The sequence below is a fragment of the Anabrus simplex genome, chromosome 5 (genome assembly GCF_040414725.1).
Source record: "Anabrus simplex isolate iqAnaSimp1 chromosome 5, ASM4041472v1, whole genome shotgun sequence".
Taxonomy (NCBI): Eukaryota; Metazoa; Arthropoda; class Insecta; order Orthoptera; family Tettigoniidae; genus Anabrus; species Anabrus simplex.
The window spans coordinates 331,099,966-331,126,711 of record NC_090269.1 but is presented as its reverse complement, the minus strand read 5'-3'; the positions used below and the strand labels follow the sequence as shown (position 1 = coordinate 331,126,711).

Here is a 26,746-nt window from a genome sequence, read left to right as displayed (position 1 = left end):
CCCATTCGAGTCCTGTAAGTCAGAAAAAATGTCACCATCAGAATGTTGGCCATCAGGTTAGGAGAGATGCTGATATACAATTTCTAATTACTAGATTGCATGCCAAAAGCCTGGATTCAATTCCAAATCCTCTCTCCATTGTTCATATGGAGTGAGGGCATATGATGCTGTTCATAGCAATTCATCCATCAAGCCTTGAGCAGACCCTTTGGCGTTGTTTGACCATAGTAGGCTATGTGCTGACACCTGGTTTCACTTTCTCCCTACCTTATTATCATCTCATGTCCAGACATGCAGGTCATCTACGGGGGTTGAATAGAAAGACCTCACCAGGTGAGATGAACATGTCCTTGAACACTCCCCAGCACTGAAAGCCATAAGCTGAATAAATAATAATCTCTATTCCAGCAGGCCAGCAGAATGAACTAACCTCCTTTAATGATTAGTGGCTTGTTATATTACTGTTGAAAGCAATCCCTCATTTTACCCTTTTGTTTGCTTGTTAGGACTAACACAGTTGAGTGTTCTTCTGTCAAGCTGATCTCCTTAGCCTTTAGTAGACCGAGCTTGATAGCTGCAGTCACTTAAGTGCGGCCAGTATCCAGTAATCGGGAGATCGTGGGTTCGAGTCCCACTGTCGGCAGCCTTGAAGATGGTTTTCCGTGGTTTCCCATTTTCACACCAGGCAAATTCCGGGGCTGTACCATAATTAAGGCCACGGCCGCTTCCTCCCAACTCCTAGGCCTTTCCTATCCCATCGTCGCCATAAGACCTATCTGTGTCAGTGCGACGTAAAGCAAATAGCAAAAAAAAGCCTTTAGTAGTATCCTACTTCATTTATAAGGCAGCAGATTGAATAAATTATTCATCCATTTGTTGTATGCAAACAGCTTTAATGTATTTTTCTCCATCATATCATTTATCTTTTCCATATTTATATCTCTCTTTAATGCCTTTATTTCTCACCCTCTTTGTATCCTGTAAAATGCTCATCAGATATACAATTTCTTTTAGCTGTATTTAATTTTCATCCTCCTCTATTACGGGTCAGGTGTAAGCTGTTTTTCTGAGAGGTAATGTACATTATTTCTGTAGCTTTCTTTGGCATATCTTTGTTCCATACTAATTCTTTACCTTGGATTACAAGTCATTGCCTTACATTCTATAACAGTGATATTCGGGGTTACATAATATCATCTGCCAGTTGCAATGACATATTCACATATTAGCTGCCATAGCTGTTAGTGGTAGGTGAGATGCAGATAATTTGTTTCACTAAATTGCTTCAGCTGGAGACATAACATGTACTTCCTCTGAGCAGTTAAAAACTGTTAGCCCTAATCATTCTTTGAGAAGTATATCTATGCTGGTTGTAATCCTAGTTAATACAGTATCGGATGAGTTGGCCGTGCAGTTAGGGGCACGCGGCTGTGAGCTTGCATATAATATGCTTACAATATTGTGATTTTTTATTCCACCTTTTCAATACAATTGGTTTTATGTTGTTAGATCATAATGCTACAACATTATTTTATAGGGACATGTTTCGCTTGAATTTCAAGCATCCTCAGCCTATATAACCATCTCAAGGTTAAGACCTGTCATTTTTGTTTTGCTTTGAAATTTGTGCTTAATTATAATTCTAAAATTAAATAATAAAATATATAAACATAGGAATTTATGAACACATTAATAGTTTAACCATATAAATGACTATACTAAAATTGGAATAACCGTTAATTCTAAAGACATTGACGTCCAAAACACAGTATCTTCAAATGTTGAAAATTTGGCTAAAATTGTTTTCTCAAAGTTCTAGTTTATTAAAAGCAATTGTAATTTGACATCTATGTTAAAATTTGAGTTGGAATTATTGTTAAAACTTATTGGTGTCTGAAGATTAAAATCTTGGATACGTTGGAATTCAGCTTCACATTTTAATTTTGAGGCTTGCTACTGTAATTTATTAGTTTTGAACAGTAAAATGTTGAATTAGGTAGTTTTGTCGAACTAGTCTTATTTTGACGATCAGATTTTCTGTTGGTAGTAGTTTGTATTTATGAGGGTTTTAGTCAAAAGGGATGTCAATCCAAAATCTTGAGTAGTTGATTTGTTTCTTTCATAATATTTTAATGATTGTGCATCCCTTTGACTGCTACTACAAAACCTTGTGGAATTTGTTACATTACGGTGACTGTTATCTGTCGTGGTTCTACTCCTTGTATTGTATAATATAGTATAGTATAGTATAGTCATTTATATTGTTAAACTATTAATGTGTTCATAAATTCCTATGTTTATATATTTTATTATTTTATTTTAGAATTATAATTAAGCACAAATTTCAAAGCAAATCAAATATGACAGGTCTTAACCTTGAGATGATTATATAGGCTGAGGATGCTTGAAATTCAAGCGAAACATGTCCCTATAAAATAATGTTGTAGCATTATGATCTAATAACATAAAACCAATTGTATTGAAAAGGTGGAATAAAAAATCACAATATTGTAAGCATATTATAGCAAATTTCAATACGGTCTAATCATGAGATTAGTTACATGTAATGTGAGCTTGCATCCGGGAGATAGTGGGGTTTGAATCCCACTGTCGGCAGCCCTGAAGATGTTTTTCCGTGGTTTCCCATTAATCATGAGTTAAGAACTTAACAATCATAATTTGTAACAACACATATAACACTTTAAAACTTTATTTGCTTATAAGTCCAAGTTGAATTTGGTAGTCTAGGGTTCGACTTTTGTGTCAGAATTTTCATTAAATAAAATCACGTTTTGACTAGAAGTATAGTGAATATTTCATTGAATAAAGAGTTTTGTCACTTTTTAACCATAAGTGCAATATTCTTTTTTTTTTTCTTTACGTCGCATCGACACAGATAGGTCTTATGGCGACGATGGGACAGGAAAGGGCTAGGAGTGGGAAGGAAGCGGCCGTGGCCTTAATTAAGGTACAGCCCCAGCATTTGCCTAGTGTGAAAATGGGAAACCACGGAAAACCATTTTCAGGGCTGCCGACAGTGGGGTTCGAACCTACTATCTCCCGAATACTGGATACTGGCCGCACTTAAGCGACTGCAGCTATCGAGCTCGGTAGTGCAATATTCAATATGCATAAGATGTTCCTGTGAAAACTTTGAAGTCTGTGTTACATCGTGGCTGTGGTGTAATATTTTAACATAACATGTGAGGTGGCGACCATGTTATGAACCAAGGTCTTTAAGAAGTTCGCAGTATAATCAAATTGTTATTTTAATTCACTTTCCATTTCATGTGTTGTTCCGATAATGACTGTCGAGTTCTGAACTTGTGATTGAAATCAGTTTACTATTTCATTATATTCCCTATTTTTACATCCCATTTAAGCATAATGTTATAATATTTTGTGTAAAATATATATATGTATATATGAACCCTTGCCTGTTCTCATATTTTGGCTGAAGATGACGCACAACAGTGTTGAAACTAGTCCCGAGTAAAATGTTGTAATTTAACCATTATAACATTCTTTTTGTATTGAAAAGGTGGACCCTTTAAGTTACCTTCCTTAGGTTCTCAGTTCAATGTGGATATAAGATTAAATTCTTAAATTTAAACATTGAGGTATTGTGGCATCATCAGTTTCAATCATGTGAGCACAAGTAGTTGTTACAAAGTGGTTGACTCTGGTGTTTTTGTTTTGACTATGTGCTGTCTTTGAATTCCTTCAAAAGGAATTTCTTTGTGTTGAAATTCACCACAGCAACATGCAAATGGAGATGTGTTTGTGGCCCCTTCCAGTGAATGCAAATTGTAAAGAGTAGCTATGTGTTTTCATTTGAGAGATGGTGTGTTCAAACCCCATAGTCAGCAGCTAAATAACAACGAAATAATTGTTAAATCCATACCATTGATAGTGTGTAATATGAAGGTCATACAGAAATTAATGAGCAGAAAACTCAGAATCCATCGCTATGGTATAATCAAGTACATCTTTGCAATGTTTTGATGGTGTTTCATAGTTTTCCCATTCTTACATCAGGCATATGCTGGGGCTGTACCTTAATTAAGGCCGTAGTTGCTTCCTTCCCAGTCCTAGCCTTGTCCTATCCCATCATTGCCATAAGACCTGTCTGGGTCGGTGTAAAAAAAAATAGATGTTGAATAAAATAGAACTACATTCACAGCAAAACTTGCTGTAGGCCATAGTGCATTCTGGTTTAATTTCTTAAATGTGTGGGGGGAAATGTGCTCACAGTTTTGCTCCATAGTGCATTACACAATGTACTCCTGTGAAGATCATCTTTCAGTACATTAATGCACACATACACACACGCGCGGCGCGCACGCACACACGCGCACGCGCGCACACACACTCTCTCTCTCTCTCTCTCTCTCTCTCTCTCCTCAGTTCACTGAGGAGGAAAGTGGAAAAATGGGGTGGAAACTTCTGCTACACCCTACCTACAATGGCAACATGGTATCCTCTACCACCCTTTTGGCTTTGGAAAGGCCAGTGATAAAAGATAATGGACTGCTGCATATCATCTTAGCATCAAAATTGGCTTCTATAGTTCTCTGATAATATTTTTGTGTAGGAAATCTTTGCAATGACAGTAGGAATTATGTTATTGTGCAAAAACATATGATAAGTAGGGTAATAATGGTGAGTCAATTTTAAAGTAATTTCATTAGTACTGTTATCTCATTTTTGTAATGTGGTGCTTTCTATACTCTGTTCTGGAATATAATGCTTCACTAAATGTCTTATTTTTAGGTTTCTGAACACAATGAAGACAGGAATTCCAGAGTATGGATGTCAAATTAATGAGAAAACTCAGACAAATTTATATAATGGTTGTAACAAGATATCTTACCATGGATACGTGCTTGACACCAAAACATTGGAAGTGGAAAGTGACTACTCATGCTATAAAGGTCAAGATATAGCATACACCATGTGCCTCAATGTTACATCCAGGCCAGGAAAGTAAGTTAATCTGGAAGATGTATGCTATTGCTCTTGGGGATTTTTCCATATCCATTATTTTACACCTTATAGGACCAACTGACAATATATCATCAAGTTCATCTTTGCAAAAGAGATCGGCTGACAGTATATTGACAGTGGCTGTACTAGCTTAAAAGAACAGCTGGAGATATTTTGTTGACAGAATAAACCTAGAACATGTTTTGAAATAGTACAGGAATTTTGCCCTGGCAGAGATCTTCACTATGGCAACAATTGATTGTTTATTATTTATTATTATTATTATTATTATTATTATTATTATTATTATTATTATTATTATTATTATTATTATTATTATTATTATTATTATTTATTATTATTTGTCCTGCTAGAGATCTTTGTACCCTGTCAACCTGGGCCCTGTATATGGGAAGCCAGGAGGAACACCCCTTTAGACAACCTTGGTTCAGCTGGCCCGGCTGGTAGCACCTTGTGAGGGCCCCTTGCCAGGGTTATGGTGAAGTCGTAGATGAAGTAGTGGAGTTCACCCTGACAGAAAAATCCTTGTCATGTTAGGCATAGCACGTCATCAGAAGACGGATTGCTTTCATCAATAATAGAACAAGCCCACACCCAGCCTGCTGAAGTGGAAAATCAATAATGATGATGATGATGATGATGATGATGATGATGATAAGGAGTTCTTTTTCTTGTCAGTAAATCTAATGATATGGGCAGACGTATTTGAGCACCTTCAAATACCACTAGACTGTACTGGGACGAACCTGTCAACTTGGGCTCAGATGGCCAGTGCTTCTACTGTTTGAGCCACTCAGCCTGGCAGTTACATAAAAAAAATTGTTCGTAGAAAGAAATGATAATATATTCAGTAAATCTACTAACTGGTTAGTATTATTTATTTATCATGATTCTGTTCAGAAATATGGAAGGTCTAGAGAAAAGGAGTGAGTTCCCATGGACATTTATAATGTTCCCTAGATCTGTCTTAACACATTCACGCCCATCATCTGAGCGGCTATTTAAAGGGCTGGCCCAGCTATTCCAGCTGTTAATGGCAGAGCAAACAACAACAACAATGAATTCCTTTCACAATAAGTTCTAAACTAAACAAGATATGGAAACAAAATTTTGCACATACCTTAATGAAGTCCTCTAGTATCTCTGTAGGGTGTGTTAGGTAATTTCACACTTTCCTGGGTGAATGGGAACACCACACTTTCCACAAAAATAGCGTGTTTCACTAATAATTTTATTTTTGAAACACACTTTGCATCTTCTTAAGGGGAACTTGACTATATTTGATGGTGGAAACTTCAAGAGAATATGCTCTTTTCTCTTCCCATCTAATCTAAATGATGGATCCTTGGCCGGTGCCCTTTTTGGCGGCAAATTCGCGGGACGTTGACTTGGAGCTGATGAAGTAGATGGAGCTGAGATTTTGGAGAGAGGTGACTATACTTTTATGTCGGGTTCACTTTTTCTCCCCGTTTGAGAATTTCCTGGTGTTCCTTTAGATCTTTTGGTACACCCCTATTTGACCGTATTGTTCCGCATACGGCAGTGTTCTGTTCCCGTAATTGTTTCGCGAGTCCAACGCTATTTGTAATAATTGTCCATATAAACTGTATACCCCTGGGCAAGATAATTTTCAAGCAGCTGAAAAACTGTGCTTTGTAAATTTGCATCACTTGCATCATTTATATTGTCCCTACACGCCATGGTTACGCTTCAGAACGCGATTATACACACGCTTGTGGAATCACAAACTAACTACGCAGCTAGTTGTGCCAGCGCTAGGCTACCTTCAGAAACAAAACAAAGAAAGTGCATTGGGAGGGAAAATCGCCGTGGACATGTGGTTTTTGGTGAGTAGAAGCATTCATAAGGGTATTAGTTTCATCTCTCTTGCACATATTTGTGACCAAAATAGATCCCAGCTCCGTAGGAATGGCTCCAATTCAAGGTTTCGCTTATCCGGGCTAACTCGGATACGGTCCACAGCATGTTCACGCGCTATAGGCAATAACTCAGATACGGGCATGAATTTGTTAAGATGAGATATTATTTACAATATTTACATAGTTTACAAAATACTTAAATAGTACTATGTAAGGTACACATACGAGGCGGGATCAAATATAAACGGAATTTTATTTTTGATTTAAATTCATTTGTTGAAAAACACAAGGCAATTACATTTTATTTTTCCACATAGTTTCCTGCTTTAGAAATGCATTTTTCCCAGCGTAAGGGCAGCTTTTTTTTGCCCTCATCATAAAAAGAACAAGGTCGTGTCACCAGCCAGTTGCACACAAAGTTTTCCACACTCTCATCATCTTCAAACCGTTGCCCTCCTAGAGCTGCTTTAAGCGGTCCAAACGAATGGAAATCACAGGGTGATAAGTCTGGGCTGTAAGAAGGATGATCAAGTAAAGTCCAGTGCATTTCCTGTAGCTTGGAGACAGTTAGAGTTGCAGTATGGGGCCGCACAATGTCGTGTAGGAAGATGACCTGTTGAATCGGTTGGTCTCGTCTTTTGTGGCGATATGCAGCCCTCACCTTGTTCAACAGCTCGCAGTAGTAAGCAGCATTGATTGTGCGTCGCTCATGCAAAATGCCTTGCTGGTCGGAAAAACGGTTTCAAGAACCTTGCCAGCTGACAGTCGAGTCTTGGCTTTTACTGGTGCTGCCTCCCCTTTCCTCTGCCACTCTTTACTGGCTTGTTTGGATTCGGGATTGTATTGGTGGACCCATGTTTCATCGCAGGTGATGATCTGACTCAAAAGTGCATCACCTTCTTCCACAAACCTTGGTGTCCTCTGACAGACCTCCAAACGTCTCAACTTCAGATTTTTGGTCAAAAGGTGAAGGACCCATCTGGAACATACTTTTTGGAACTGTAGGTCGTTTGTGACGATTGCTTGACAGTCCCCATAACTGATTCCAACTTGTTCTGCAATTTCTGATACTGTCGATCGTCGTCAATAATGTCTGTAACCGCACAAATGTTTTCGTCTGTAATGCTGGTCCGAGGACGGCGATCGTGTTGCTGATTTTCCACACGTTCTCGTCCTTCCTTAAACTTTTTATGCCAGGCAAACACACGCGCCCTTGACGATGTTTGATCCCCGAACTGTGCAGTCAATCTCTGATTTGCACTGCTGTAACTCCATCAGAAGCAAGAAAATGAAAATAGAATTAATGAAGCCCCCATCTAGCGGTGATTCACAAGCAAGAAATTTTATAATTATGCGTTGCACAGTGGAGGGTTGCACCTATTGCTCCGACATCATGAGCGTTACTGACAAAACGGTGGGAAATATCTAACAGCACGCTCTCCCCACTCCTGACGGTCCAGCCTAAGCATAGCAGAAGTGTGGGGCTAGTCCTACCAACTGTTGATGTTCAGGAACAAAAATCCTGTTTATTTTTGATCGACCTTTGCATATATTTTATTTCTTACTGCTTGTTCTTTCTGTTTATCAATAGTTAGCTAATCACTCACTCTTTCATTCATTCAATCATTCCCATGCTTGCATACTTCCTTTCACTCTACCAGTCTGCTGTTCACTTATTCCTTTGCTCACATACTTCCTTTCACTCTACCAATCTGCCATTCACTTATTCACCTGCACACTCACAGACACATGCAGCTGTTCCATGAAATTACATTTTTCTTTATATACATCTGAAGTTTTGAAACAGGCACGGTCTTGACATCCCCCGACAGTGAGTTCCATAGCTTTGTAGAAAGCCAGTAGAAACCCTTCTGAAAGGCAGAGGTACGGGCGAAAGGTGGACAAAGGGTAACTCCTTGGCCTCTCTGAGCTCAGCAATAAACAAGCAATAGGCATTGGAAGGGATCAAATTCTATAGAGGCAAAGAGGGATTTCTGGAGAAAGATCAGGTCAGTTTGTGTCTTGACATCCCCCGACAGTGAGTTCCATAGCTTTGTAGAACGCCAGTAGAAACCCTTCTGAAAGGCAGAGGTACGGGCGAAAGGTGGACAAAGGGTAACTCCTTGGCCTCTCTGAGCTCAGCAATAAACAAGCAATAGGCATTGGAAGGGATCAAATTCTATAGAGGCAAAGAGGGATTTCTGGAGAAAGATCAGGTCAGTTTGTGTCTTGACATCCCCCGACAGTGAGTTCCATAGCTTTGTAGAACGCCAGTAGAAACCCTTCTGAAAGGCAGAGGTACGGGCAAAAGGTGGACAAAGGGTAACTCCTTGGCCTCTCTGAGCTCAGCAATAAACAAGCAATAGGCATTGGAAGGGATCAAATTCTATAGAGGCAAAGAGGGATTTCTGGAGAAAGATCAGGTCAGTTTGTTTGGCTATTGTCTCAGTGGAAGGTAACCTTATTTGATGGGAGGGTGGAGTGACAGACAGTTAGCCTTTTGATGAGGTGCTGTACTCTCTGCAGCTTACTCATGTTCTCCGCTGTTGTGGGGTGCCAAGCAGGTAGACCCTACATCAGTACAGGCCGAACCATGTAAAGGTAACCTGACTTTATTGCTCGTGGACTGAGCCCTCTTAAATTCCTATATAGGAACCCCAGGATTTTTGTTGCCTTGCACCTTGTCTCTTCACAATGTATATTCCACTTTAAATTGTCACATGTAGTTATGCCTAGTGTACTGCAGAATATGCTTCCCTAGTTTATTACTATTTGTGATGGGAATTCTGGACCTACTCATTCTCATATACTTACACTTATTTACATTTATATGGAGGCTATTTACACCACATCACATCGTCAGATTCTCCATAGTAGATTGTAGAGCAAGGGTGTCTTTCATATTTCTTATACACCTGTACAGCACAGTGTTGTCAAGGCATATTGGGCCATTAAAGATGAGAGAAAATCCGGGAGGTCGAGAACACAGTAAAGAGGAGAGGCCCAATCACAGAACCTTGTATTCTCCAGATCTTACCGGAACAGCCAGGGCATGTGTGGTTCCTCCCCTCATTCCCCTCTCTAGAGTGTTGTCATAGTCAAGCCGGGGGTTTGCGGGCAGCTACCTTTCCCTCTATGCATGTTCGGTTCAAGGTAGATATCCCATTCTATACATAAAGATAGGTAGACAAACATGAAGGAAAATTAAAAGGTGCATTTCCTTCTTTCTGTGGACCAATATAGAAATACTATACTTTTTAAATTCTCAGCAATGTACACACAAAACTCTTATTTTATATAGATATAATGTTTCTCCATGGATCACTAGAAACATTATAAAAACAAACTCTTATTTTATATAGATACAATGTTTCTCCGTGGATCACTAGAAACATTGTAGAAATGATCATGATAAGAAATAGTCTGTATAAAAAGATGGAAAAGTTGCACCACCAACCTTATGTTGGAGAGGTGCAAGAAAGTGAGGAATGACACGAAGAAACTCATTCAAAAATCTTATAACAATTATGCCCTTCAAATAAGTGGAAATAAGATGTGGAAATTCTTTACAAGTAAACATGGCAACTCATCACCTAGCTCTTTCTACGCTGACAGTCATTATTATCATCGTCGTCGTCGTCATCGTCATTTCTTCGCTCCAGCAAGCCGGGTGCGGTTGTGTACGAGCCTCCTCCAGTTTGTTCTATCCATCCACAGATGCTGCTCATATACGTGACACCAGTTCACATCTCTAATTTCAAGGTCCTTCATTATCTGTTTCTGGTCTCTTCCCAGGAACATTGTGGTCAAAGTATGTTCGAGAAGTCCTGTGAGGGTTCATTCTTTTCATGTGTACCATTGCAATCTCTTCACTTCTTGAGTCTCCAGCAAGCTTCTTTCCAATCCAAACTATTGTCGGAAATCCACATTCCTTATTTTATCCATTTTTGTTTTTTTGCAGACAAGAATGGAGGAACTTCATTTCTGTTACCGGAAGGCGACTCTGTGTTGCTGCTTCCAGGCCATATCTCAATATAGGTACTAGATATATTTTGTATAAGCTGATCTTGGAAACTAACGGAAATGTTTCATCCCAAAGTATTTGACGTACAGCGTGATAGAATTTGGAAGCTTTCTCTTGATGTATGGTATTGTCTGATGACAGAACACTACCTAAATACTGGAAGTTGTCTACAATATCCATCTCCTCATCTCCAATTCTTAGACGAACAGTTGGAGAGTTTCTACTCATAAACCGAGCCAACTGTCTTTGTTTTGCTGATTTTGAGACCTAAGATTGTAAAAGCCAGAGATCTAGTCTAGTTTGTACTTCCGCTTCTGTCTCACCCCATACCATTACATCATCAGCAAAAACCAGGGCATTAGTTGTTGGATCCTTTATCTTAACTGCTTTTAAAACTTTATCCATTATGATTATGAAGAGAAGTGGTGAAAGACAACTTCCTTGCTGGATTCCACTCTTTGTTTCAAACCAATCTGACCTTCCATTCTGGACATGGACACAACACTTGGTTTCATCATATAATCGTTGTATTCGTGCTATGATGTCGTCGGGCACTTTCTTATGTTTCAAACATTCCCATATATGCCTGCGTGGTACATGGTCATATGCTTTCTCGATGTCCAGAAAATCAGTTATAAGTGTTTTACCTTTCCCCCAATACTTCTCATAGAGCATTCTGGTGGCAGAAATGATGTCTATATTTGATCTATGAGGTCTAAATCCATGTTGTTCCTCCTCAAGTGTAGGTTCAACATATTTTCTAATCCTGTTCTCAAGGATGGATTTGTAGATTTTGAGGCCATGTGACAGCAGAGTTATACCTCTGTAGTTGGTACATTTCTTTCTATCACCTTTTTTCAACAATGGAATGATGACTCCTTGCTTCCAGTCATTGGGTATTACATTCTCTTTCCATATTCTATTTAATACCCTGTATATCCACTGTTGTCCTACCTCTCCTAGTGCTTTGATCATCTCAACACTTAATTCATCTGATCCAGTTGATGTGTTGTTCTTCATCTTAGATATTGCTGTCTCTACTTCCAACCATGTCAGACTAGTGGTATTTGTGCTGCCAAAATCATAAGATTCATCATCTAATGGAGTTCATAAACTTAACCATGATTTAATGAGTGTATTGATCGAGCCGGACTCAAATAAACTATTTTAAATAGTTATATTATACATCTAATGGAGTGACATTTTCATAACAGTTCAGCAAACTTTCAAAGTGCCTTTGGAACTCCTGTAATATTTTGGTCTTATCCCTAGTCACCTCACCATTAGGAAGTTCTACAGATTGGATAGATTCATTTTGAGTTCTTCTATTCTTAACAATACTGTATAACATTTTTTTATTTCCATCCTGCGTTATTTTGGTAGCCAGATCTTTCTTGCATTTCTGCTTTTTAGCTACAACCAACTGTTTGACCTGTAATTTTTTATTTCTGTAAAGTGACAGCTTCTCCTCTATTTCATGTTGATCTCCCCGCGTTCTTGCTTGATATAAGGATCTTCTCGCACGGTTTCTGTCATTGATAGCCTTTTTAATATCATCATTCCACCAAGCAGTTTCTTTAGGTTTTCTTATTTGACTCTGTCGTCCACATACTTTTTCGGCGATATTTACAGGCAACGCAAACCTATGGTGTTCCTCAAATAAGTGGGCCAACCGTAGGGACTCATACTATCCTGTGGTATTTCCCACATAGTGGGAACTGAGCATAGGTAAGGCAGAACCATGGTGTCGCTACTCCCATGGTGTCGCTCATATAGGAGTACGAATCACAGGTACTGTAAGACCCACATCCTGATTCGCACACTGTCGCTGCTAATCACAAACCTATTGTGTACCTAACATAGTGGTACTACATGCAAGTAAATGCGACCCATGGTGTTCCCTGTGTGATGGTACTAAATACAAGTAGTCTCATGTTTCTAATTTGATCATCCCTTGGTCGCCCCGTTACGACAGGCAGGGGATACTGTGGGTGTATTCTTCATCTGCGTCCCCCACCCACAAGGGGTTGTGTGTTTGGTCCGTGAGAGGTATTTTATTTCCCTCAAGTCTGCTGGCAAGCCGGTTAGGACTCCCCTATCCGCTACCTGGGACGCGCCACGTGGGAGTATCACCTCTCCCCCTGCTACGCCAGCATAGTAGGTTCGTGTGGGAGGGGTACTATCAGAGACTGAAATCAAGAGTTCCAACTCATGACAATAGAATTTGGGAATAACAGTGCAGATAGGTCAAGAACATGTCTTTCCAAGAATGCCCAGTATCAATTCTTTAACTTTCTGAAATGGAGGAAAGCCAGTGTCAGTTTAATTTTTAAACTTTTCAACTCTGACAGTTCCTTAACCCTTAACTGCCCAGATTATTTTATTTGAAGTTTTCTGTAATGTTTTGGGATAAGTAACTTCAAATGCATCTAAAACAACTTAAAAATAAGTTATTTAAAAAATTTATTGCACAGAATTGATGAAATTGAACGTGTCCATATGAACACACTGGGGACTTAGTCACTATATCATGTTAATTATGAGTTACCCTGGATTGATTCTAAGTATCATACAGATTTCCCGGTATAAATTTATCACACTAGATTGCGAAAATAATGAACCAGAGAGACATTGTTGGTAGAAACAATCAATTTTATCTGTATTCTGAGAGTTCCTTATCATTTTAAAATCAAATAAACATTGATAGAAGATATTAGTTAACTTCTTGCTGCCTGCATTGAAGATCTGTCATATATACAGTCAGTTCATTGGCGCGAAACATTCCACACAGAGTCCAACATTACATTTACCGCATTTGGTGCATACAGCCGATGATTTTTTTGCACAGCATGCTCCTACACACCTTCTCTTCTTTTCAATCTTCACAATGTAGTGTTTGTAGCCATCGTACCTATGTCGCTTGGAACTCGCTTCTTAGATGTGGAACCTAAGCCAGTAATGGCCTTCCTGTTGCACTGATGGGATTCTTGTATCGATTCAAGTACGTTAGTACAATTTCTTGCCTGAAATCTAGTTGGTTTAGTCTGACTCCTCCTTGTCTTTTCAACTGCCAAGCATTATGGACCAATACATCAATGAGCCAGGACAGAATCGGCCAGTACCATTTCATATTTCTAATGTTTATCCTGTACATGCCAGTATTCTGATCCATTCGTCCACACCACCCATAAACTTGTTGTATCCTCCAACCATATCAGGACGTTCAGTGCAGATGAACTGTTTATCTTTTACCGAATATCTCTTTACTGAAGACAATGGATGTACACCAGCGCAGGTTGATGCCACAGCCACAACAGAGTTATCCACCTATTTTACTACCAGAACCCCGTCGTCCTTACACAGAGACTGTTCAAAATGTCCCCTCTCTTTCTTGATCATACTTTTATTGGGAGGTAAAGGACAGGTTTTGGGAATCCTGTTTTCCCTAATTGTACCTGTTCCACCATATCCTTCTTCACGTAGAAATGACAACAGGTCAAAACCTGTAAACAGGTTATCACAGAAAAACAGGAAGGGCAACCTTTTCATTTCAATACTGAAGTCATCGATCCTTTGAATCAACCGCATGGCTGCCTTTCCAAAGTAGGTCTCATATTCGGTATTGGGATGGCGACACTTTCCGTGATAGATAGAAAAATTAACCAAGTATCCAGACGTTGTGCATAAACACCATTCCTTGTAGCCAAACCGGATTGGTTTGCCCCTAATAAATTGTTTGAGAGAATGTCTCCCAAAATATTTTATCATCGACTCATCGTAAGACAGCTGCTATTCAGGCACAAAGTGTTCTCAGCATTTTAGTTGTATTTTGTCAAGGAGAGGTCGAAGTTTCCACAGCTTGTCATTTAGATCAATTTTGTTGCTGTCTATACAGTGGAGAAACCGAAGGATTTGTTCAAATCGGTTTCTTCTCATAGCCTTCGTTACAAGCTCGTTTCTTGTATCATCCCAATATAATCTTTTACTAGGAAGAGGGTTGTAACCACTTGAAATAAGGATAGCAAGCAAGCAAGCAACACATTTCTTCATAAGTTATCAACGGATTTGGACAGTTTATGAAAACAGCATAGTTGTTTGACTCTTCAACCAATAATTTAATAATGGCATCATCGAAGAATTCTTCAAAAATCTGAACTGGGGTTTTTGCACAATAAATACTAAAGTCGGGATCAGGAAATGTCCTAAGATTACACTCTAAATCACCACCTACCCACTGTTTTTGCCTGTGTTTGGTCAAGTAATCAAGGTTTCGTGGTTCAATTTCCACTTCCTTATCAACTAGTCTCACTTCTGCTTGAGAACGAAGTTGCCGAGAATTTAGGTTGTCAGGTATACTTCCATCCTCATCCCCTGAATCTTCATCCATCAAAATTGCTGGATCAGGAGGGGCTATGAACACTATCTGTTTCTGGGGGTACTGTCATCTTCTTTGAAGAGAATGTCGAGAGCCTCCTAAACTGTTAGATCAGAATTTAATATCCTTGACAGCGACCTACGGAGATAATAGAACAGTAGTACAGTACTTCAGTAGTACTCTGTCATGTTCATGATAATAGTAATAATAAAATTTATATTATTATATGTGTTGTGGAGTCTCTGCAAACACCTTGAGACTTTGGCAAAAAATGGGGGTGATATGCGATTATAAGAACTCAGCAAGAGAGTTCTCTTAGCCTCTGTCACCTCAATTCCCCAACTTCCTACCTACACGTGGTGGCCCTGTTAAGCCGAGCAACTCAGTGGAAGGTTGGGTAACCAACCCCAGCGGGAAACTGAGTCGGTGAGCAGACAGGTTTTGGAGGTCAGTGGGAGGCAACGGGAAACCGCCACTGAAATCTGGAGGTAAAACTTCCCCTCAATTGGATCTCCGGGAGGGGAATACATCGAGGTTTTCTAATAAAGATGAAGGAAGGATGAGTAAAAGGCCTAGAAAAAAGTAAACAGATTTTGAGGATAGGTACTTGGAATGTACTAACTTTATTACAACAAGGAAAATTGGAAAATGCTAAACAAGAAATGGCTAGAAACAAACTTTACATACCAGGCATGAGTGAAGTGAGATGGGAAGATAGTGGAGAACTGGATAGTGGAGGATATACACTATATTACTCAGGTGCTGAGTGTAGTGGACAACATGGAATAGGAATACTAATTAAGAAAGATATAAATCCTAAAGTGTTGAAGATAGAATATGTAAATGAGAGAATAATTATGCTAAGATTGAAAGGCGATGAAAGATTTAGTAATACTTCAAGTTTATATACCAACCAGTCAACACCCAGAAGAGGAGGTAGAGGAATGTTACGTCCAAATAGAAGAGATTAGTGGAAGAGAAATTAAGAATGCATGTGTGGTGATAATGGGAGATTGCAGTGCCGTTGTTGGAGAAGGACGTGAAGACAAAATATTTGGGAAATATGGGCTCGGAGTTAGAAATGACAGAGGCCAGATGTTAGTTGACTTCTGTAAAAGAAACAACATTGTTATTGGCAATACATTGTTTGAAAACCGTAAAAGGCGGAGGTATACTTGGACATCTAGTATTAATAATGAAAGGTACCAAATAGACTATATTATGATACAGCAAAGATATAGGAATGGCTTAAAAAATGCAAAATGTTATCCAGGAGCAGACATATGTTCTGATCACAACCTAGTTATTGCAGAACTGTGCATTAATTTAAAAAGAGTTGCGTTAAGTAAGAGCAATGAAGTGATATGCCTGGAAAATTTGAAAGAAAACCAAAATGTAGTAGAGTTGGAAGAGAGGCTTGTTGAAAGGTTACAAACTGAAAATGAGGCTAACTGTGTTAATAAAAAATGGGAGAGATTTAGAAACAATCTTAAAGAGACAGCAAAAGAAGTTCTGGGAACAAAACGGAGGAGAAAAATAAACAAGGAATGGGTAACTGAAGAAATGTTGGAGAAAATGGAAAAGTGTAAACACTCAGGAAGGAAGAAAGATGTATAGGAAATTAAATAATAAATTAAGAAGGGAGACTGAACATGCTAAAGAAAAGTGGATCAGAGAAACCTGCAGCAAAATAGAATGGTTGGAAAGTAAAGGTAAATATGACATGATGTACAAAGAATCTATGGAATTAACTTTCAAGGATAAAAGGAATGGAAGTGGAATGACTGAGATTAAAACATTGGATGGACAGTTAGTAAGTAAGCCTGAAAGAGTTAAGGAACGATGGAAAGAGTATATAGAATGGCTATATGATTGGAACAGCAGACTAGACGAGAGTAGTATAAATTTGGAGAAGGAAAATTAAATAATTGAAGATCAGATTGGCTTCAGTATATTAGAAGAGGAAATAGAGGCAACTATTAGGGAAATGAAGAATGGCAAGGCAGTTGGTGTAGATGAAATACCAGTTGAACTACTCCGAGTACTTCAGGGGAAAGGAAAGGATATATTTGTAAAACTTTGTCAAGAAATATACTTAAAAGGGTATTGGCCAAAATATTTTCTGGAAAATATAGAAAAAAGGAAAAATAGTAAGAAATGTGAAGAACACAGGACACAAAGTTTAATTTCTCATGCAGTTAAAATACTATTAAGAGCAATAAACAGAAGGATTTACAGACGAATGGAGAATTATATTGGTGAAGAACTATATGGATTTAGGCATGGAGTAGGCACTAGGGATGCCATTGGTTTACTGAAAGTCATAGGAGAAAGGTACATAGAGAAGAATAGAAAAGTATACACAGTCTTTGTAGACTTAGAGAAGGCATTTGACAAAGTGAGGTGGGATAAACTCTTGGAGATACTTAAAAAACATGGAGTGGAATGGAGAGAGAGAAGACTGATCAAGGAATTATATTCCAACCAAACAGCAAGAGTGAGAATAAGAGGAGAATTAACAGAAGAAATCAGACTGGGGAGAGGTGTTAGACAGGGTTGCTGCTTATCACCAACTTTGTTTAATATTTACTGGAGGAAATTATTTGTGAATGCTTGGATGGTAAAAGAGGTGTCAATGTTGGGGGTAAGAGAATTGAATGTATAAGATTTGCTGATGATATGGCAGTGATAGCTGAAAATGTGAAGGACCTCTGAAAAATGCTGAGAGAATTAAACAAAAAGTGTGAAGAGTATGGAATGAGCATAAACAAAAAGAAAACCAAATTCATGATACTTGGAGGTAAAGGTGAAAAAGTGACAATCAAGATAGGGGGAGAAATTATTGAACATGTGAATAAGTTTAAGTATCTTGGAAGTATTGTGAGTGAAGACCTTCATTCTATAACAGACATAAAAGCTCGAATTGTCTTAGCCAAGGAAAGCTTCAACAAGAAGAAAAAGCTGTTTTGTGGCCCGCTAGAGAAAGATCTGAGGAAGAGGCTTGCAAGGTGTTACATATGGAGTATAGCTCTATATGGCACTGAAACATGGACATTAAGGAAGGAAGAACAGAGAAGAATAGAGGCATTTGAGATGTGGATTTGGCGAAGAATTGTAGGTGTAAAGTGGGAAGATAAAATATCAAATGAGGAAGTTCTGAAGAGAGTGGGAGAAGTGAGGAGCATGCTGACCGTAATCCAAAATAGGAAGAAAAACTGGATAGGGCATAATCTAAGACACAACACCTTACTATGAGTAGCAATTGAAGGGATGATAAAAGGAAAATGAGGAAGAGGAAGGAGACGATATCAGTTATTAGACAGCATTAGAAAAAGAAAGGGAGATTATGCAAAAGTGAAGAAAAGGGCACAAGATCGAGATATATGGAGGTCACAGCCATGATTGGACCTGCCGAATGGCAGAACAACCTATGATGATGATGATGATGATGATGATGATGATGATGATATATTTATGACAATACATATTATGCATATAACACAACTGCAATGAATAGAATTTGTGACTCTACATCTGCCCACCATATGGACACGGTAGGATAAACAAGGTCCTGAACACTAGACTAATTGATAATTTGCCATTTAGGCACATAGCCTGTAATAACTACAATGTTTTATACTGCCACAAACAACTAAATAAGAAACTTGAACAAATATGAACTAAGAAAGCTACTTACTCTGTGTCAATGTCCATCATTTCCACATCAAAGTTTAACACTGGAGTGGTCGCGTGTTCTACTATTGTAGAACAGCTCAATATCTTTTCCAGCCCTGAGCGGTTGGCAACACCTGTGGCCTTGATGGTCAATGTACCTTCCCCCCACACCCTTCCATGTACCCCAGTGCAGTTTCACGCGTCTAGCTGTCACGTACTCAGCTTAAGCTGAAGTACGATGTAGTGTTCTACTATTGTAGATCGCGCGACCACTGACATACCATTTGTGTTTCGTAACTCTCACGTGTATTTTTTTCTCTCCATGTCCTTTTCGACAATTAAGTGATTATATACAATTGGAAATGTAGGAATGTGACAAGGAGCACGTGCGAATGTGGTTGGAGGAGGCAGAAAGTGATAATGAAAGTGTGCTCGGCGTTGAGGATGAAGACGAACTAGAGGAGGATTTTGTAGAAGAAACTGCAGAACACAGTAATGCTGAGGACACACCAGTACCAACAGTAGAAGAAGAAGAAGAGGAGGAACCTGTACCGATACAGCCTCTTGTTAGAGCAACACATACAGATGCAACATCTATGTTTAGCATGGAGTGGACATTTCAGATAAAATAAGTAGATATTTTCATGTGTCCAGGAATTCCCGCAGGTAGCCGCTAACAATCTTCTTTCATGTTATGAATGTTGCGGGTGTGAACGCTATCAACATTTACAAAGCCAACAAGAATGATGCAAATATCAGTCGTAGGCAATTTCTGAAGGATTTGGCTTTTGAACTGATGGAACCCGCAATAAGATGCCACGTCGCCATGGAAACCTTGCCAAAAGAGATACGACGAAGAGGAAAACTTTTGTTTCATATCCCTGAAGAAGCTGCAGCGCCAAGAGTGCAAGCTGGTACAGTAGGAAAATGCAGCAGGCGTCGCAATAAATCAATGAGGAAGACTTGTGAAACATGCCAGAGATGGGTGTGCCCGGACCACCAGAAATTTGTATGTGATGACTGCTACGAATAGACACTTTCTGTAGCAAATCATTGTTCCTCAAAGTGGCATTACAAAGAAAGGTTCATTTTTTAAAATTTTGTATATCTTTGGACATTTTTCAGTTGTATTAAGTAAAAATAATGCTGATATGACTCTTACAAAAACACTTATCGTGTAATTTTGTTTAATTATGTGTTTATAAAAATAAAAAGTTTTAATTCATAACATGGGTTTTATATCATATTTTATACACCCAAGTCCAAAATAATTGATAATGTTATATTAACAAGTGTAAAAAGAAATTAACCTGTGTTCTACAATAGTAGAACGCACGACCATTCACGTAACGATATGAGGCACGACCACTGCAGTGTTAAACTCCCAACTCAGAAGCTCATAACTGCCACTCAACAATGAACCAGCAAGAGAAAATAAAACATTAGATAGATAATAATAATAATAATAATAATAATAATAATAATAATAATAATCGTATGACCTCAGCTACCGTGTGCAGACATTTCGATTTGATGCCATCTGGTTGTCTGCTCGTCAATTTCGACGTTCCGTTTTACTCTTGGTCCGCTAGATGGCAGACAGAGTAAACCGGATCTCTCTTGGGCGTCTAAGGCTGAGATTTAATTAATTTTGTCGGGTAAATACCAAATGTATCACCAGAGATCTTTTACATGCCGACATCGTACGACATGGAGTGTCGAATGGACTTTTTTCCGCCCTTCAAAAATCCGACTACCTCTGCCGGGTTTGAACCCGCTATGGGATTCGGAGGCCGACACTCTACCACGGATCCACAGAGGCAGCTATTAGATAGATTAAACTTTCCCTTTCCAGTTTGAATTGTTACCAACCCAGATTGTTAAAGACAAAAATTACCAATGAAGAATTAGGATGATATTACATACGTGTCCACATGGATACGCCAGGTTACTACAGCAAACACGCATTATCAATTCAGAAGGATCGAGGAAGGCCAGAAGGAGGAGTGACGTGCATGTACAACAACAACAAAATGGGAAGACTTAGAGATACAATAATAGATGAAAAGTTAGTAATCTTGAAAGCAGAAGAAATTACTATAGTAGGAACATATATTAGTCCGTTGAAAAAAGTGGAAGACACTGTCGAGCAAATAGCCAAAATTCTAGCATTTACTGACAAGGACGAAAATGTAATACTAGCTGGAGATTTTAACTGTTGCCTGGATAAACAGAATAGCAAAACAGATATCGTATTAGAAATACTGCTCACGGAAGGATACCGTCTAATCAATAAAAGTGAGGTCACTGGGCGCCAAACGGTTCCAGTACCATTGATTTAATCTTCTACCGAAGAAGAAATATTAAATTGATAGGACATCAGATTATGAGAAATCATGTATTGCCGCACAAAGGAAACATCTTCCAGTATTGGCAAATTTCTTAATCAGACAAGAGGTCCCACATGAAACAGAGAATATACACATAAGATCAAGAAGTATAGATGAAAACAAACTCAGGGAAAACAGCCAAAGGATAGAAGAGACTCATCAGCTCATTGAGGAAGGTAATCTCGAAACAGCTCTAGGTGTCATCAATGGAATAATAAGGGATTCTTTGTTCCACAAGAAACCTCGGAAGTCCAAAGAATGGTTTGATGTAGATTGCTACATAGAAAGAAGAAAAACGCTTAACTTACTACATATAGCCTGAAGACTTAAAACTGTAACCACCTTACAAGCTTACGCGATACAACGAAGAAGTTATAAACAATTATTGAAAACGAAAAGGAACAACTACACCGAAATGCAGGCACAACAGAAAGCTCAAGAAGCTCTAAGAGATCCCTTTGTGGCTTTAAAGAGGAAAAGAGTGAATCCATCGAATCAAATAAATATGAATAAATGGGAAAACCACTTTAATAATGTATTAAATACAGGAGGACGAACATTAGCACTAGATGTCTCAAAATGTAGTTCGACAAAAAATCTAGAAATAACAATAGATGAAGTGACGAGAACAATTCAAGACATAGAAAATACAAAGCAGCCGGTCCGGATGGATTTTACAACGAGAATCTAAAAGACACTCTACAATTGCTAGCACCTTATTGGACCAAGCTATTCAATAAATGTTTAGAAACAGATAGAATCCCGGAGGGCTGGACGACGTCCCACATAAAAATGTTATATAAGGGAAAAGGAGAGCTTGATGATGAAAACTCGTATAGAGGGATAGTGTTAGAGAACAATATCATGAAAGTATATACAAAAATCATTAATCAAAAACTTAACGAATTAATAGATGATCATCTCCCAGAAGAACAATTCGGGTTCAGGAAAGGCAGAGGAACTCTACAAGCTGTCGCTAATTTACTAGATGACGTGCAAGAAGCACTTAGGCATCAAAAAGGAAATTTTTTTTGCTGTATTAATTGACTTTAGCAAGGCCTTTGACTTGCTCAACAGATCAAAATTAATGGAAAAATTAGACGGTATGATTGGAGCAGACAATGAACTTAAGGTTGTAATAAATAATCTTCTAGCCTACAATAGTGTGAGAATAGATGATGGGGTATCACTCTCTTCCCCCATCACTCAAATAAACGGTGTGTTACAAGGAGACCCCATTAGCCCTACGCTCTTTAACATAGCTACAACAGACATCACAAGAATAACAGATAATCTGTCGACAGTGCTTTATGCCTATGCAGATGACATGATAATAGGATCAAGAAACAGAGAAGACCTTTAGATCGCAGTAGATAGATTACAGGAATGGGCCGAAACAAACGACTTCCAGGTTAACAAGAACAAGACGGTCTGTATGGTTTTCAGAAAAGGAGGAAGAATAGCAGCGACAGATAGAATTTCATATGCAGGGGTAGATTTGACTACAGTAAATAAATTTCGATACCTCGGCATCACTCTACAAATGTCAGGATCTTTGTTCAAAATACATGTGAGAGAAAGAGCAGCAGCGGCAATAAGAGGAATTTACGATATACAAGACCCAACCAAAATATCAATAGGCTCGGCAATGAAACTTTTTCATGCAAAGATACTACCCATTCTGACATATGGCATAGATTTAATCTGGGACAAATTATCAACATCAGACCTAACTACCCTTGAAAAAGTGAAAGCTACCTTTCTGAAAAGAATATTAGATATTTCTAAGACATCTCCATCTAGACTAGCTTATGAATTAGCTCAGGAGTCTTTCCTTATCGAGGACCTTAGATATCTTTCTGTACCATCGACACCTCAAGCCACTGCTCACCTAAATCTGAGGTTAAGCAAAAGAGAAGAAATCTGGCCGGAGTTCTACGTAACGGATGCTATGACAAGCAGAGACTGGATGGGCCCAAATAAGAACATGCGCATTGCTATCAACAGGCTGGCTGTACACGGATTTCATCATAAGCTATGTGTAAAAGAGATATATCACGAACCAAGCGACTAATGCGTGTGCAAATTATGTGGGAAAATATGTGAACGATACCACTTCAGTAAGTGTAGCAAAAGAGAAAAGACCTTACATGAATATAGTAAAGAGTAGAACATTTTATATATGGCCATTGGCTGCAATAAAACTCGTATATTATAAACTTATTGTATGTTGTTTTGTTGTGGAGCTTTTTTGAGGTTATTCAGAGTAAGGTTGAAGAGCAGTTCACTGGATTCTGGATGTAGTGTGTGGCTGGTGGGTGTGTTGAAGTCTGTGGAATAAAACAAAAAAGTGTGCGAGTGCTATATTAGGATGATTTATTAGTTAGTAGATTTAATGTTCTTGAAACTTACCCTTTAGACGTTAGGAGGAGGTCCTGTTGTGTTGCTTGTGTGAGGTGGTCTGAACAGTTGCTTTATCTCTGCTTCTCGTATTGTAGGTATGTGTCATCATTGGCAGGGAGTGAGTTGGGTTATTGTTGGATTTATAGTTGAAGATTAAAAAAAAAATTACTGTTTATGTTAAGAGATGACAATAAATTAGGAATTTGTTCCGTGACCGGGCTCTTTGTTTCTACGGTGTCATTTAGATTTTTGTTTTTATTGAATTGTTGGTCTAAAAGGATGTAGGTGTTTTCAAATTCATTCGTTAGACTACCTTTATTGGTGATCTTTAAGATTTGGAGGTCCTGGTCTATCGTGGTGAAGTTATGTCCCGTCTCTTTCATATGGATACTCATAGCGGAGTGTTTTTTGTGCTTAGATGCGTTGTAATGTTCTAAATATCTTGTATGAAAGCTGCGCCCAGTTTGCCCAACATAAGAAAATTCACATTGGGCGCATTTGAGTCTATAAACTCCTGAATTGAAGTATCGGTCGTGTGATGAATTTACTGTATGGGAGTTAAAGAATATATTTCTGTTCGTATTGCGGGTTTTGAATACAATATTGATGTCCTGATTCTTTATTGGGTTAATGATTTGGTAAAGAGCCGGATTTGTGTAGGTGAAGGCAGCAAATTTTTTTTTTTTTTTTTTTTTTTTTTTAGGTCTTTCAGGGGTTAGGTTAGTAGCAGTTTTTAATTTGATTTTGTTTATAATTTTATTAACTGTGTTTGGTTTGTAGCCGTTAAGTTACGCTGGGTCTTTAATATACTGTAGTTCTTTTTTTCGGTTATCGTTGGAAAGAGGAATTTTGAACGCTCTATAGATTAAGCTGTAGAAGGTTGCTAATTTATGGGAATGTGGGTGCATAGATTCTTTTTTTATAGTCAGAGGGGTAAAAGTGGGTTTTCTATAGATTTGGATTTTGAATTTATTATGGGTTCTATTTATGGTTACATCTAGAAAATTTAAAGAGTTGTTAGTTTCATCTTCTTTCGTGAAGGTAATGTTGTTATTGAGTCCATTAAAAAATTCTAAAATGTTGTTGCTGTTGTTTTGTCGTTTATCAATGATGGCAAACATGTCATCAACAAATCTTATCCATAGGTGGAGACCGTTGATTTTGTTTACAATTTTGTTAGCCTCTAGATTATCCATGAAAATGTTAGCTAAAATGTCCGAAATGGGATCTCCCATTGCCAGTCCTTTTTGATGGTAGATTTTGTTGTTGAAAGTGAAGTAGTTGTTGTTCAAAACAAAGCTCAACAATGTGATAAAGTCATTTATTTCAAATTTGCTTAATTTACTGTGTTTGGTAAGGTTCATTTTGATAATATTTATAGTATCATTAATAGGGATGCTTGAGTACATATTAGTGATGTCATATGAGACCATTATATGGTTGGGTTGTAGTTTAAATTGTGTTAATTTTTTACAGAAGTCAATGGAACTTTTTACGTATGCTTCATTGTTGAATTTAAAGTGTTTGTTGAGAAAATAGTGTAAAAATCTTGAGACTTTATATGTGGGACTGTTTCTGCTGTTTATAATAGGGCGCACGGGTTCTTTTTTTTACGGATTTTGGGTAATGCTTTTGCGGTTGGTAGTTTAGGGTTCATGATAGTAAATTTTTTATATTCTTGCTCTTGCAGAAGGAATGATAAATTTTTCAACAAAACCTTTAAGTCACGCTGAATTTTTGGTGTGGGGTCTTTGCTCACTCTAGTGTAGGTATTGTCGGAAAAGAAAAGTTTTGTTTTGTTGACGTAGTCGACCTTGTTTAATAGAACAGTGGTGGATCCTTTATCAGCTTTCGTAATGATTATATCGTTTTTCCTAATTTTGTTTTTAAATCGATTATTTGTTTCTTGAGACCCGGTTGTGGGTTATTATTTAATTCATTGACTAAATAGGGAAGTTTCTTTTTAATTTCAAATCTAACGTCATTGCGTTTGTCAGTAGGGAGTTTGTTAATGTTAGATTCGATTTTGGCAGCTGTGGTGATAAGGTCGTCAACTTTGTTGGGGTTAGGCCAGTTGAATTTCATGCCCTTGTTAAGAAGATCCAATTCTTTGTCTGAGAAGCGAGTTTTTGATAAGTTTATAGTTGTAGGGGTGTTGCCTAGTAGCGAAGTATGTGTGTTCGTTTTTTTGGGAGGTTTGGTTGATTTCTGCTTAGTGTCTTTTAAAGTAGCTATTTTTTTGTCTAGTGTTTCTTGCTTTTTGTTTAAAACATCCAACACTTTGTTGTTCTCGAATCTTAGATATGAATTTCATTCTAATGGGGGCATGCTTTGGGAGACTTCAAGATGAGTTTTGTATAGTTGTAGGTTCAGAAGTGATTTCTTTTTATAAAGAGACTTGATCTCACTCTTTAACCAGATTTCGTTAATCTTTTGTTGAGTATAGTTGATTTTTGAAAAGGGAATGTTTTTTCTTTGTAAGTGTTTTAGAAATTTAGGTACTAATCCACTTTTTAAGCACTCTTTCAAGAAGTTAATATCTTATACGAGAATATTAGCAAATACTTAGAATGGGTAGACATGAAACAGACTAGACGAACAAGAGATATAATCAAACACGACATCGCAGAAGCCCAATCTCCCTCCTCACATGTTATTTTAGATGACGATAAAATTCTTCTTCCCTTCTCACCAGAGCTTACCATGAACTGTCAGACTGTATCACATCGTTACTTCACCAGGTCGCGCTCAAAGACAGACCCTCTAGACATCGCAGAATAAACATCTTTTCCAAATAAGAACGAGAGGCAAGATGTCCTATTCTGATGACCTCCATTTTTATCAAAGAAGTCTCCAAAGAACTTTTATTTGTGCTTATTGTCATAATGTTTTTTCTTCTCAATTCTTTATTTATACAGCTGAAGAGGACCACTAAGTGGTCAAAACATGTCCTGTAAGTTTTAATTATATTCAATTTTACCTGAGGCAATAA

The 26,746-nt window shown here is 38.1% G+C and overlaps 1 protein-coding gene across 1 annotated transcript in view; it reads left to right on the top strand.

Moving 5' to 3' along the window:
* The window catches only part of LOC136874882 (telomerase reverse transcriptase), a 105,826-nt gene that overhangs the window by 56,658 nt on the left and 22,422 nt on the right, over positions 1-26,746 (top strand). The window contains exon 6 of the mRNA XM_067148580.2: positions 4,774-4,986. Within this exon, the coding sequence (XP_067004681.2) occupies positions 4,774-4,986 (213 nt within the window). The remainder of the gene's footprint in view (positions 1-4,773; positions 4,987-26,746) is intronic.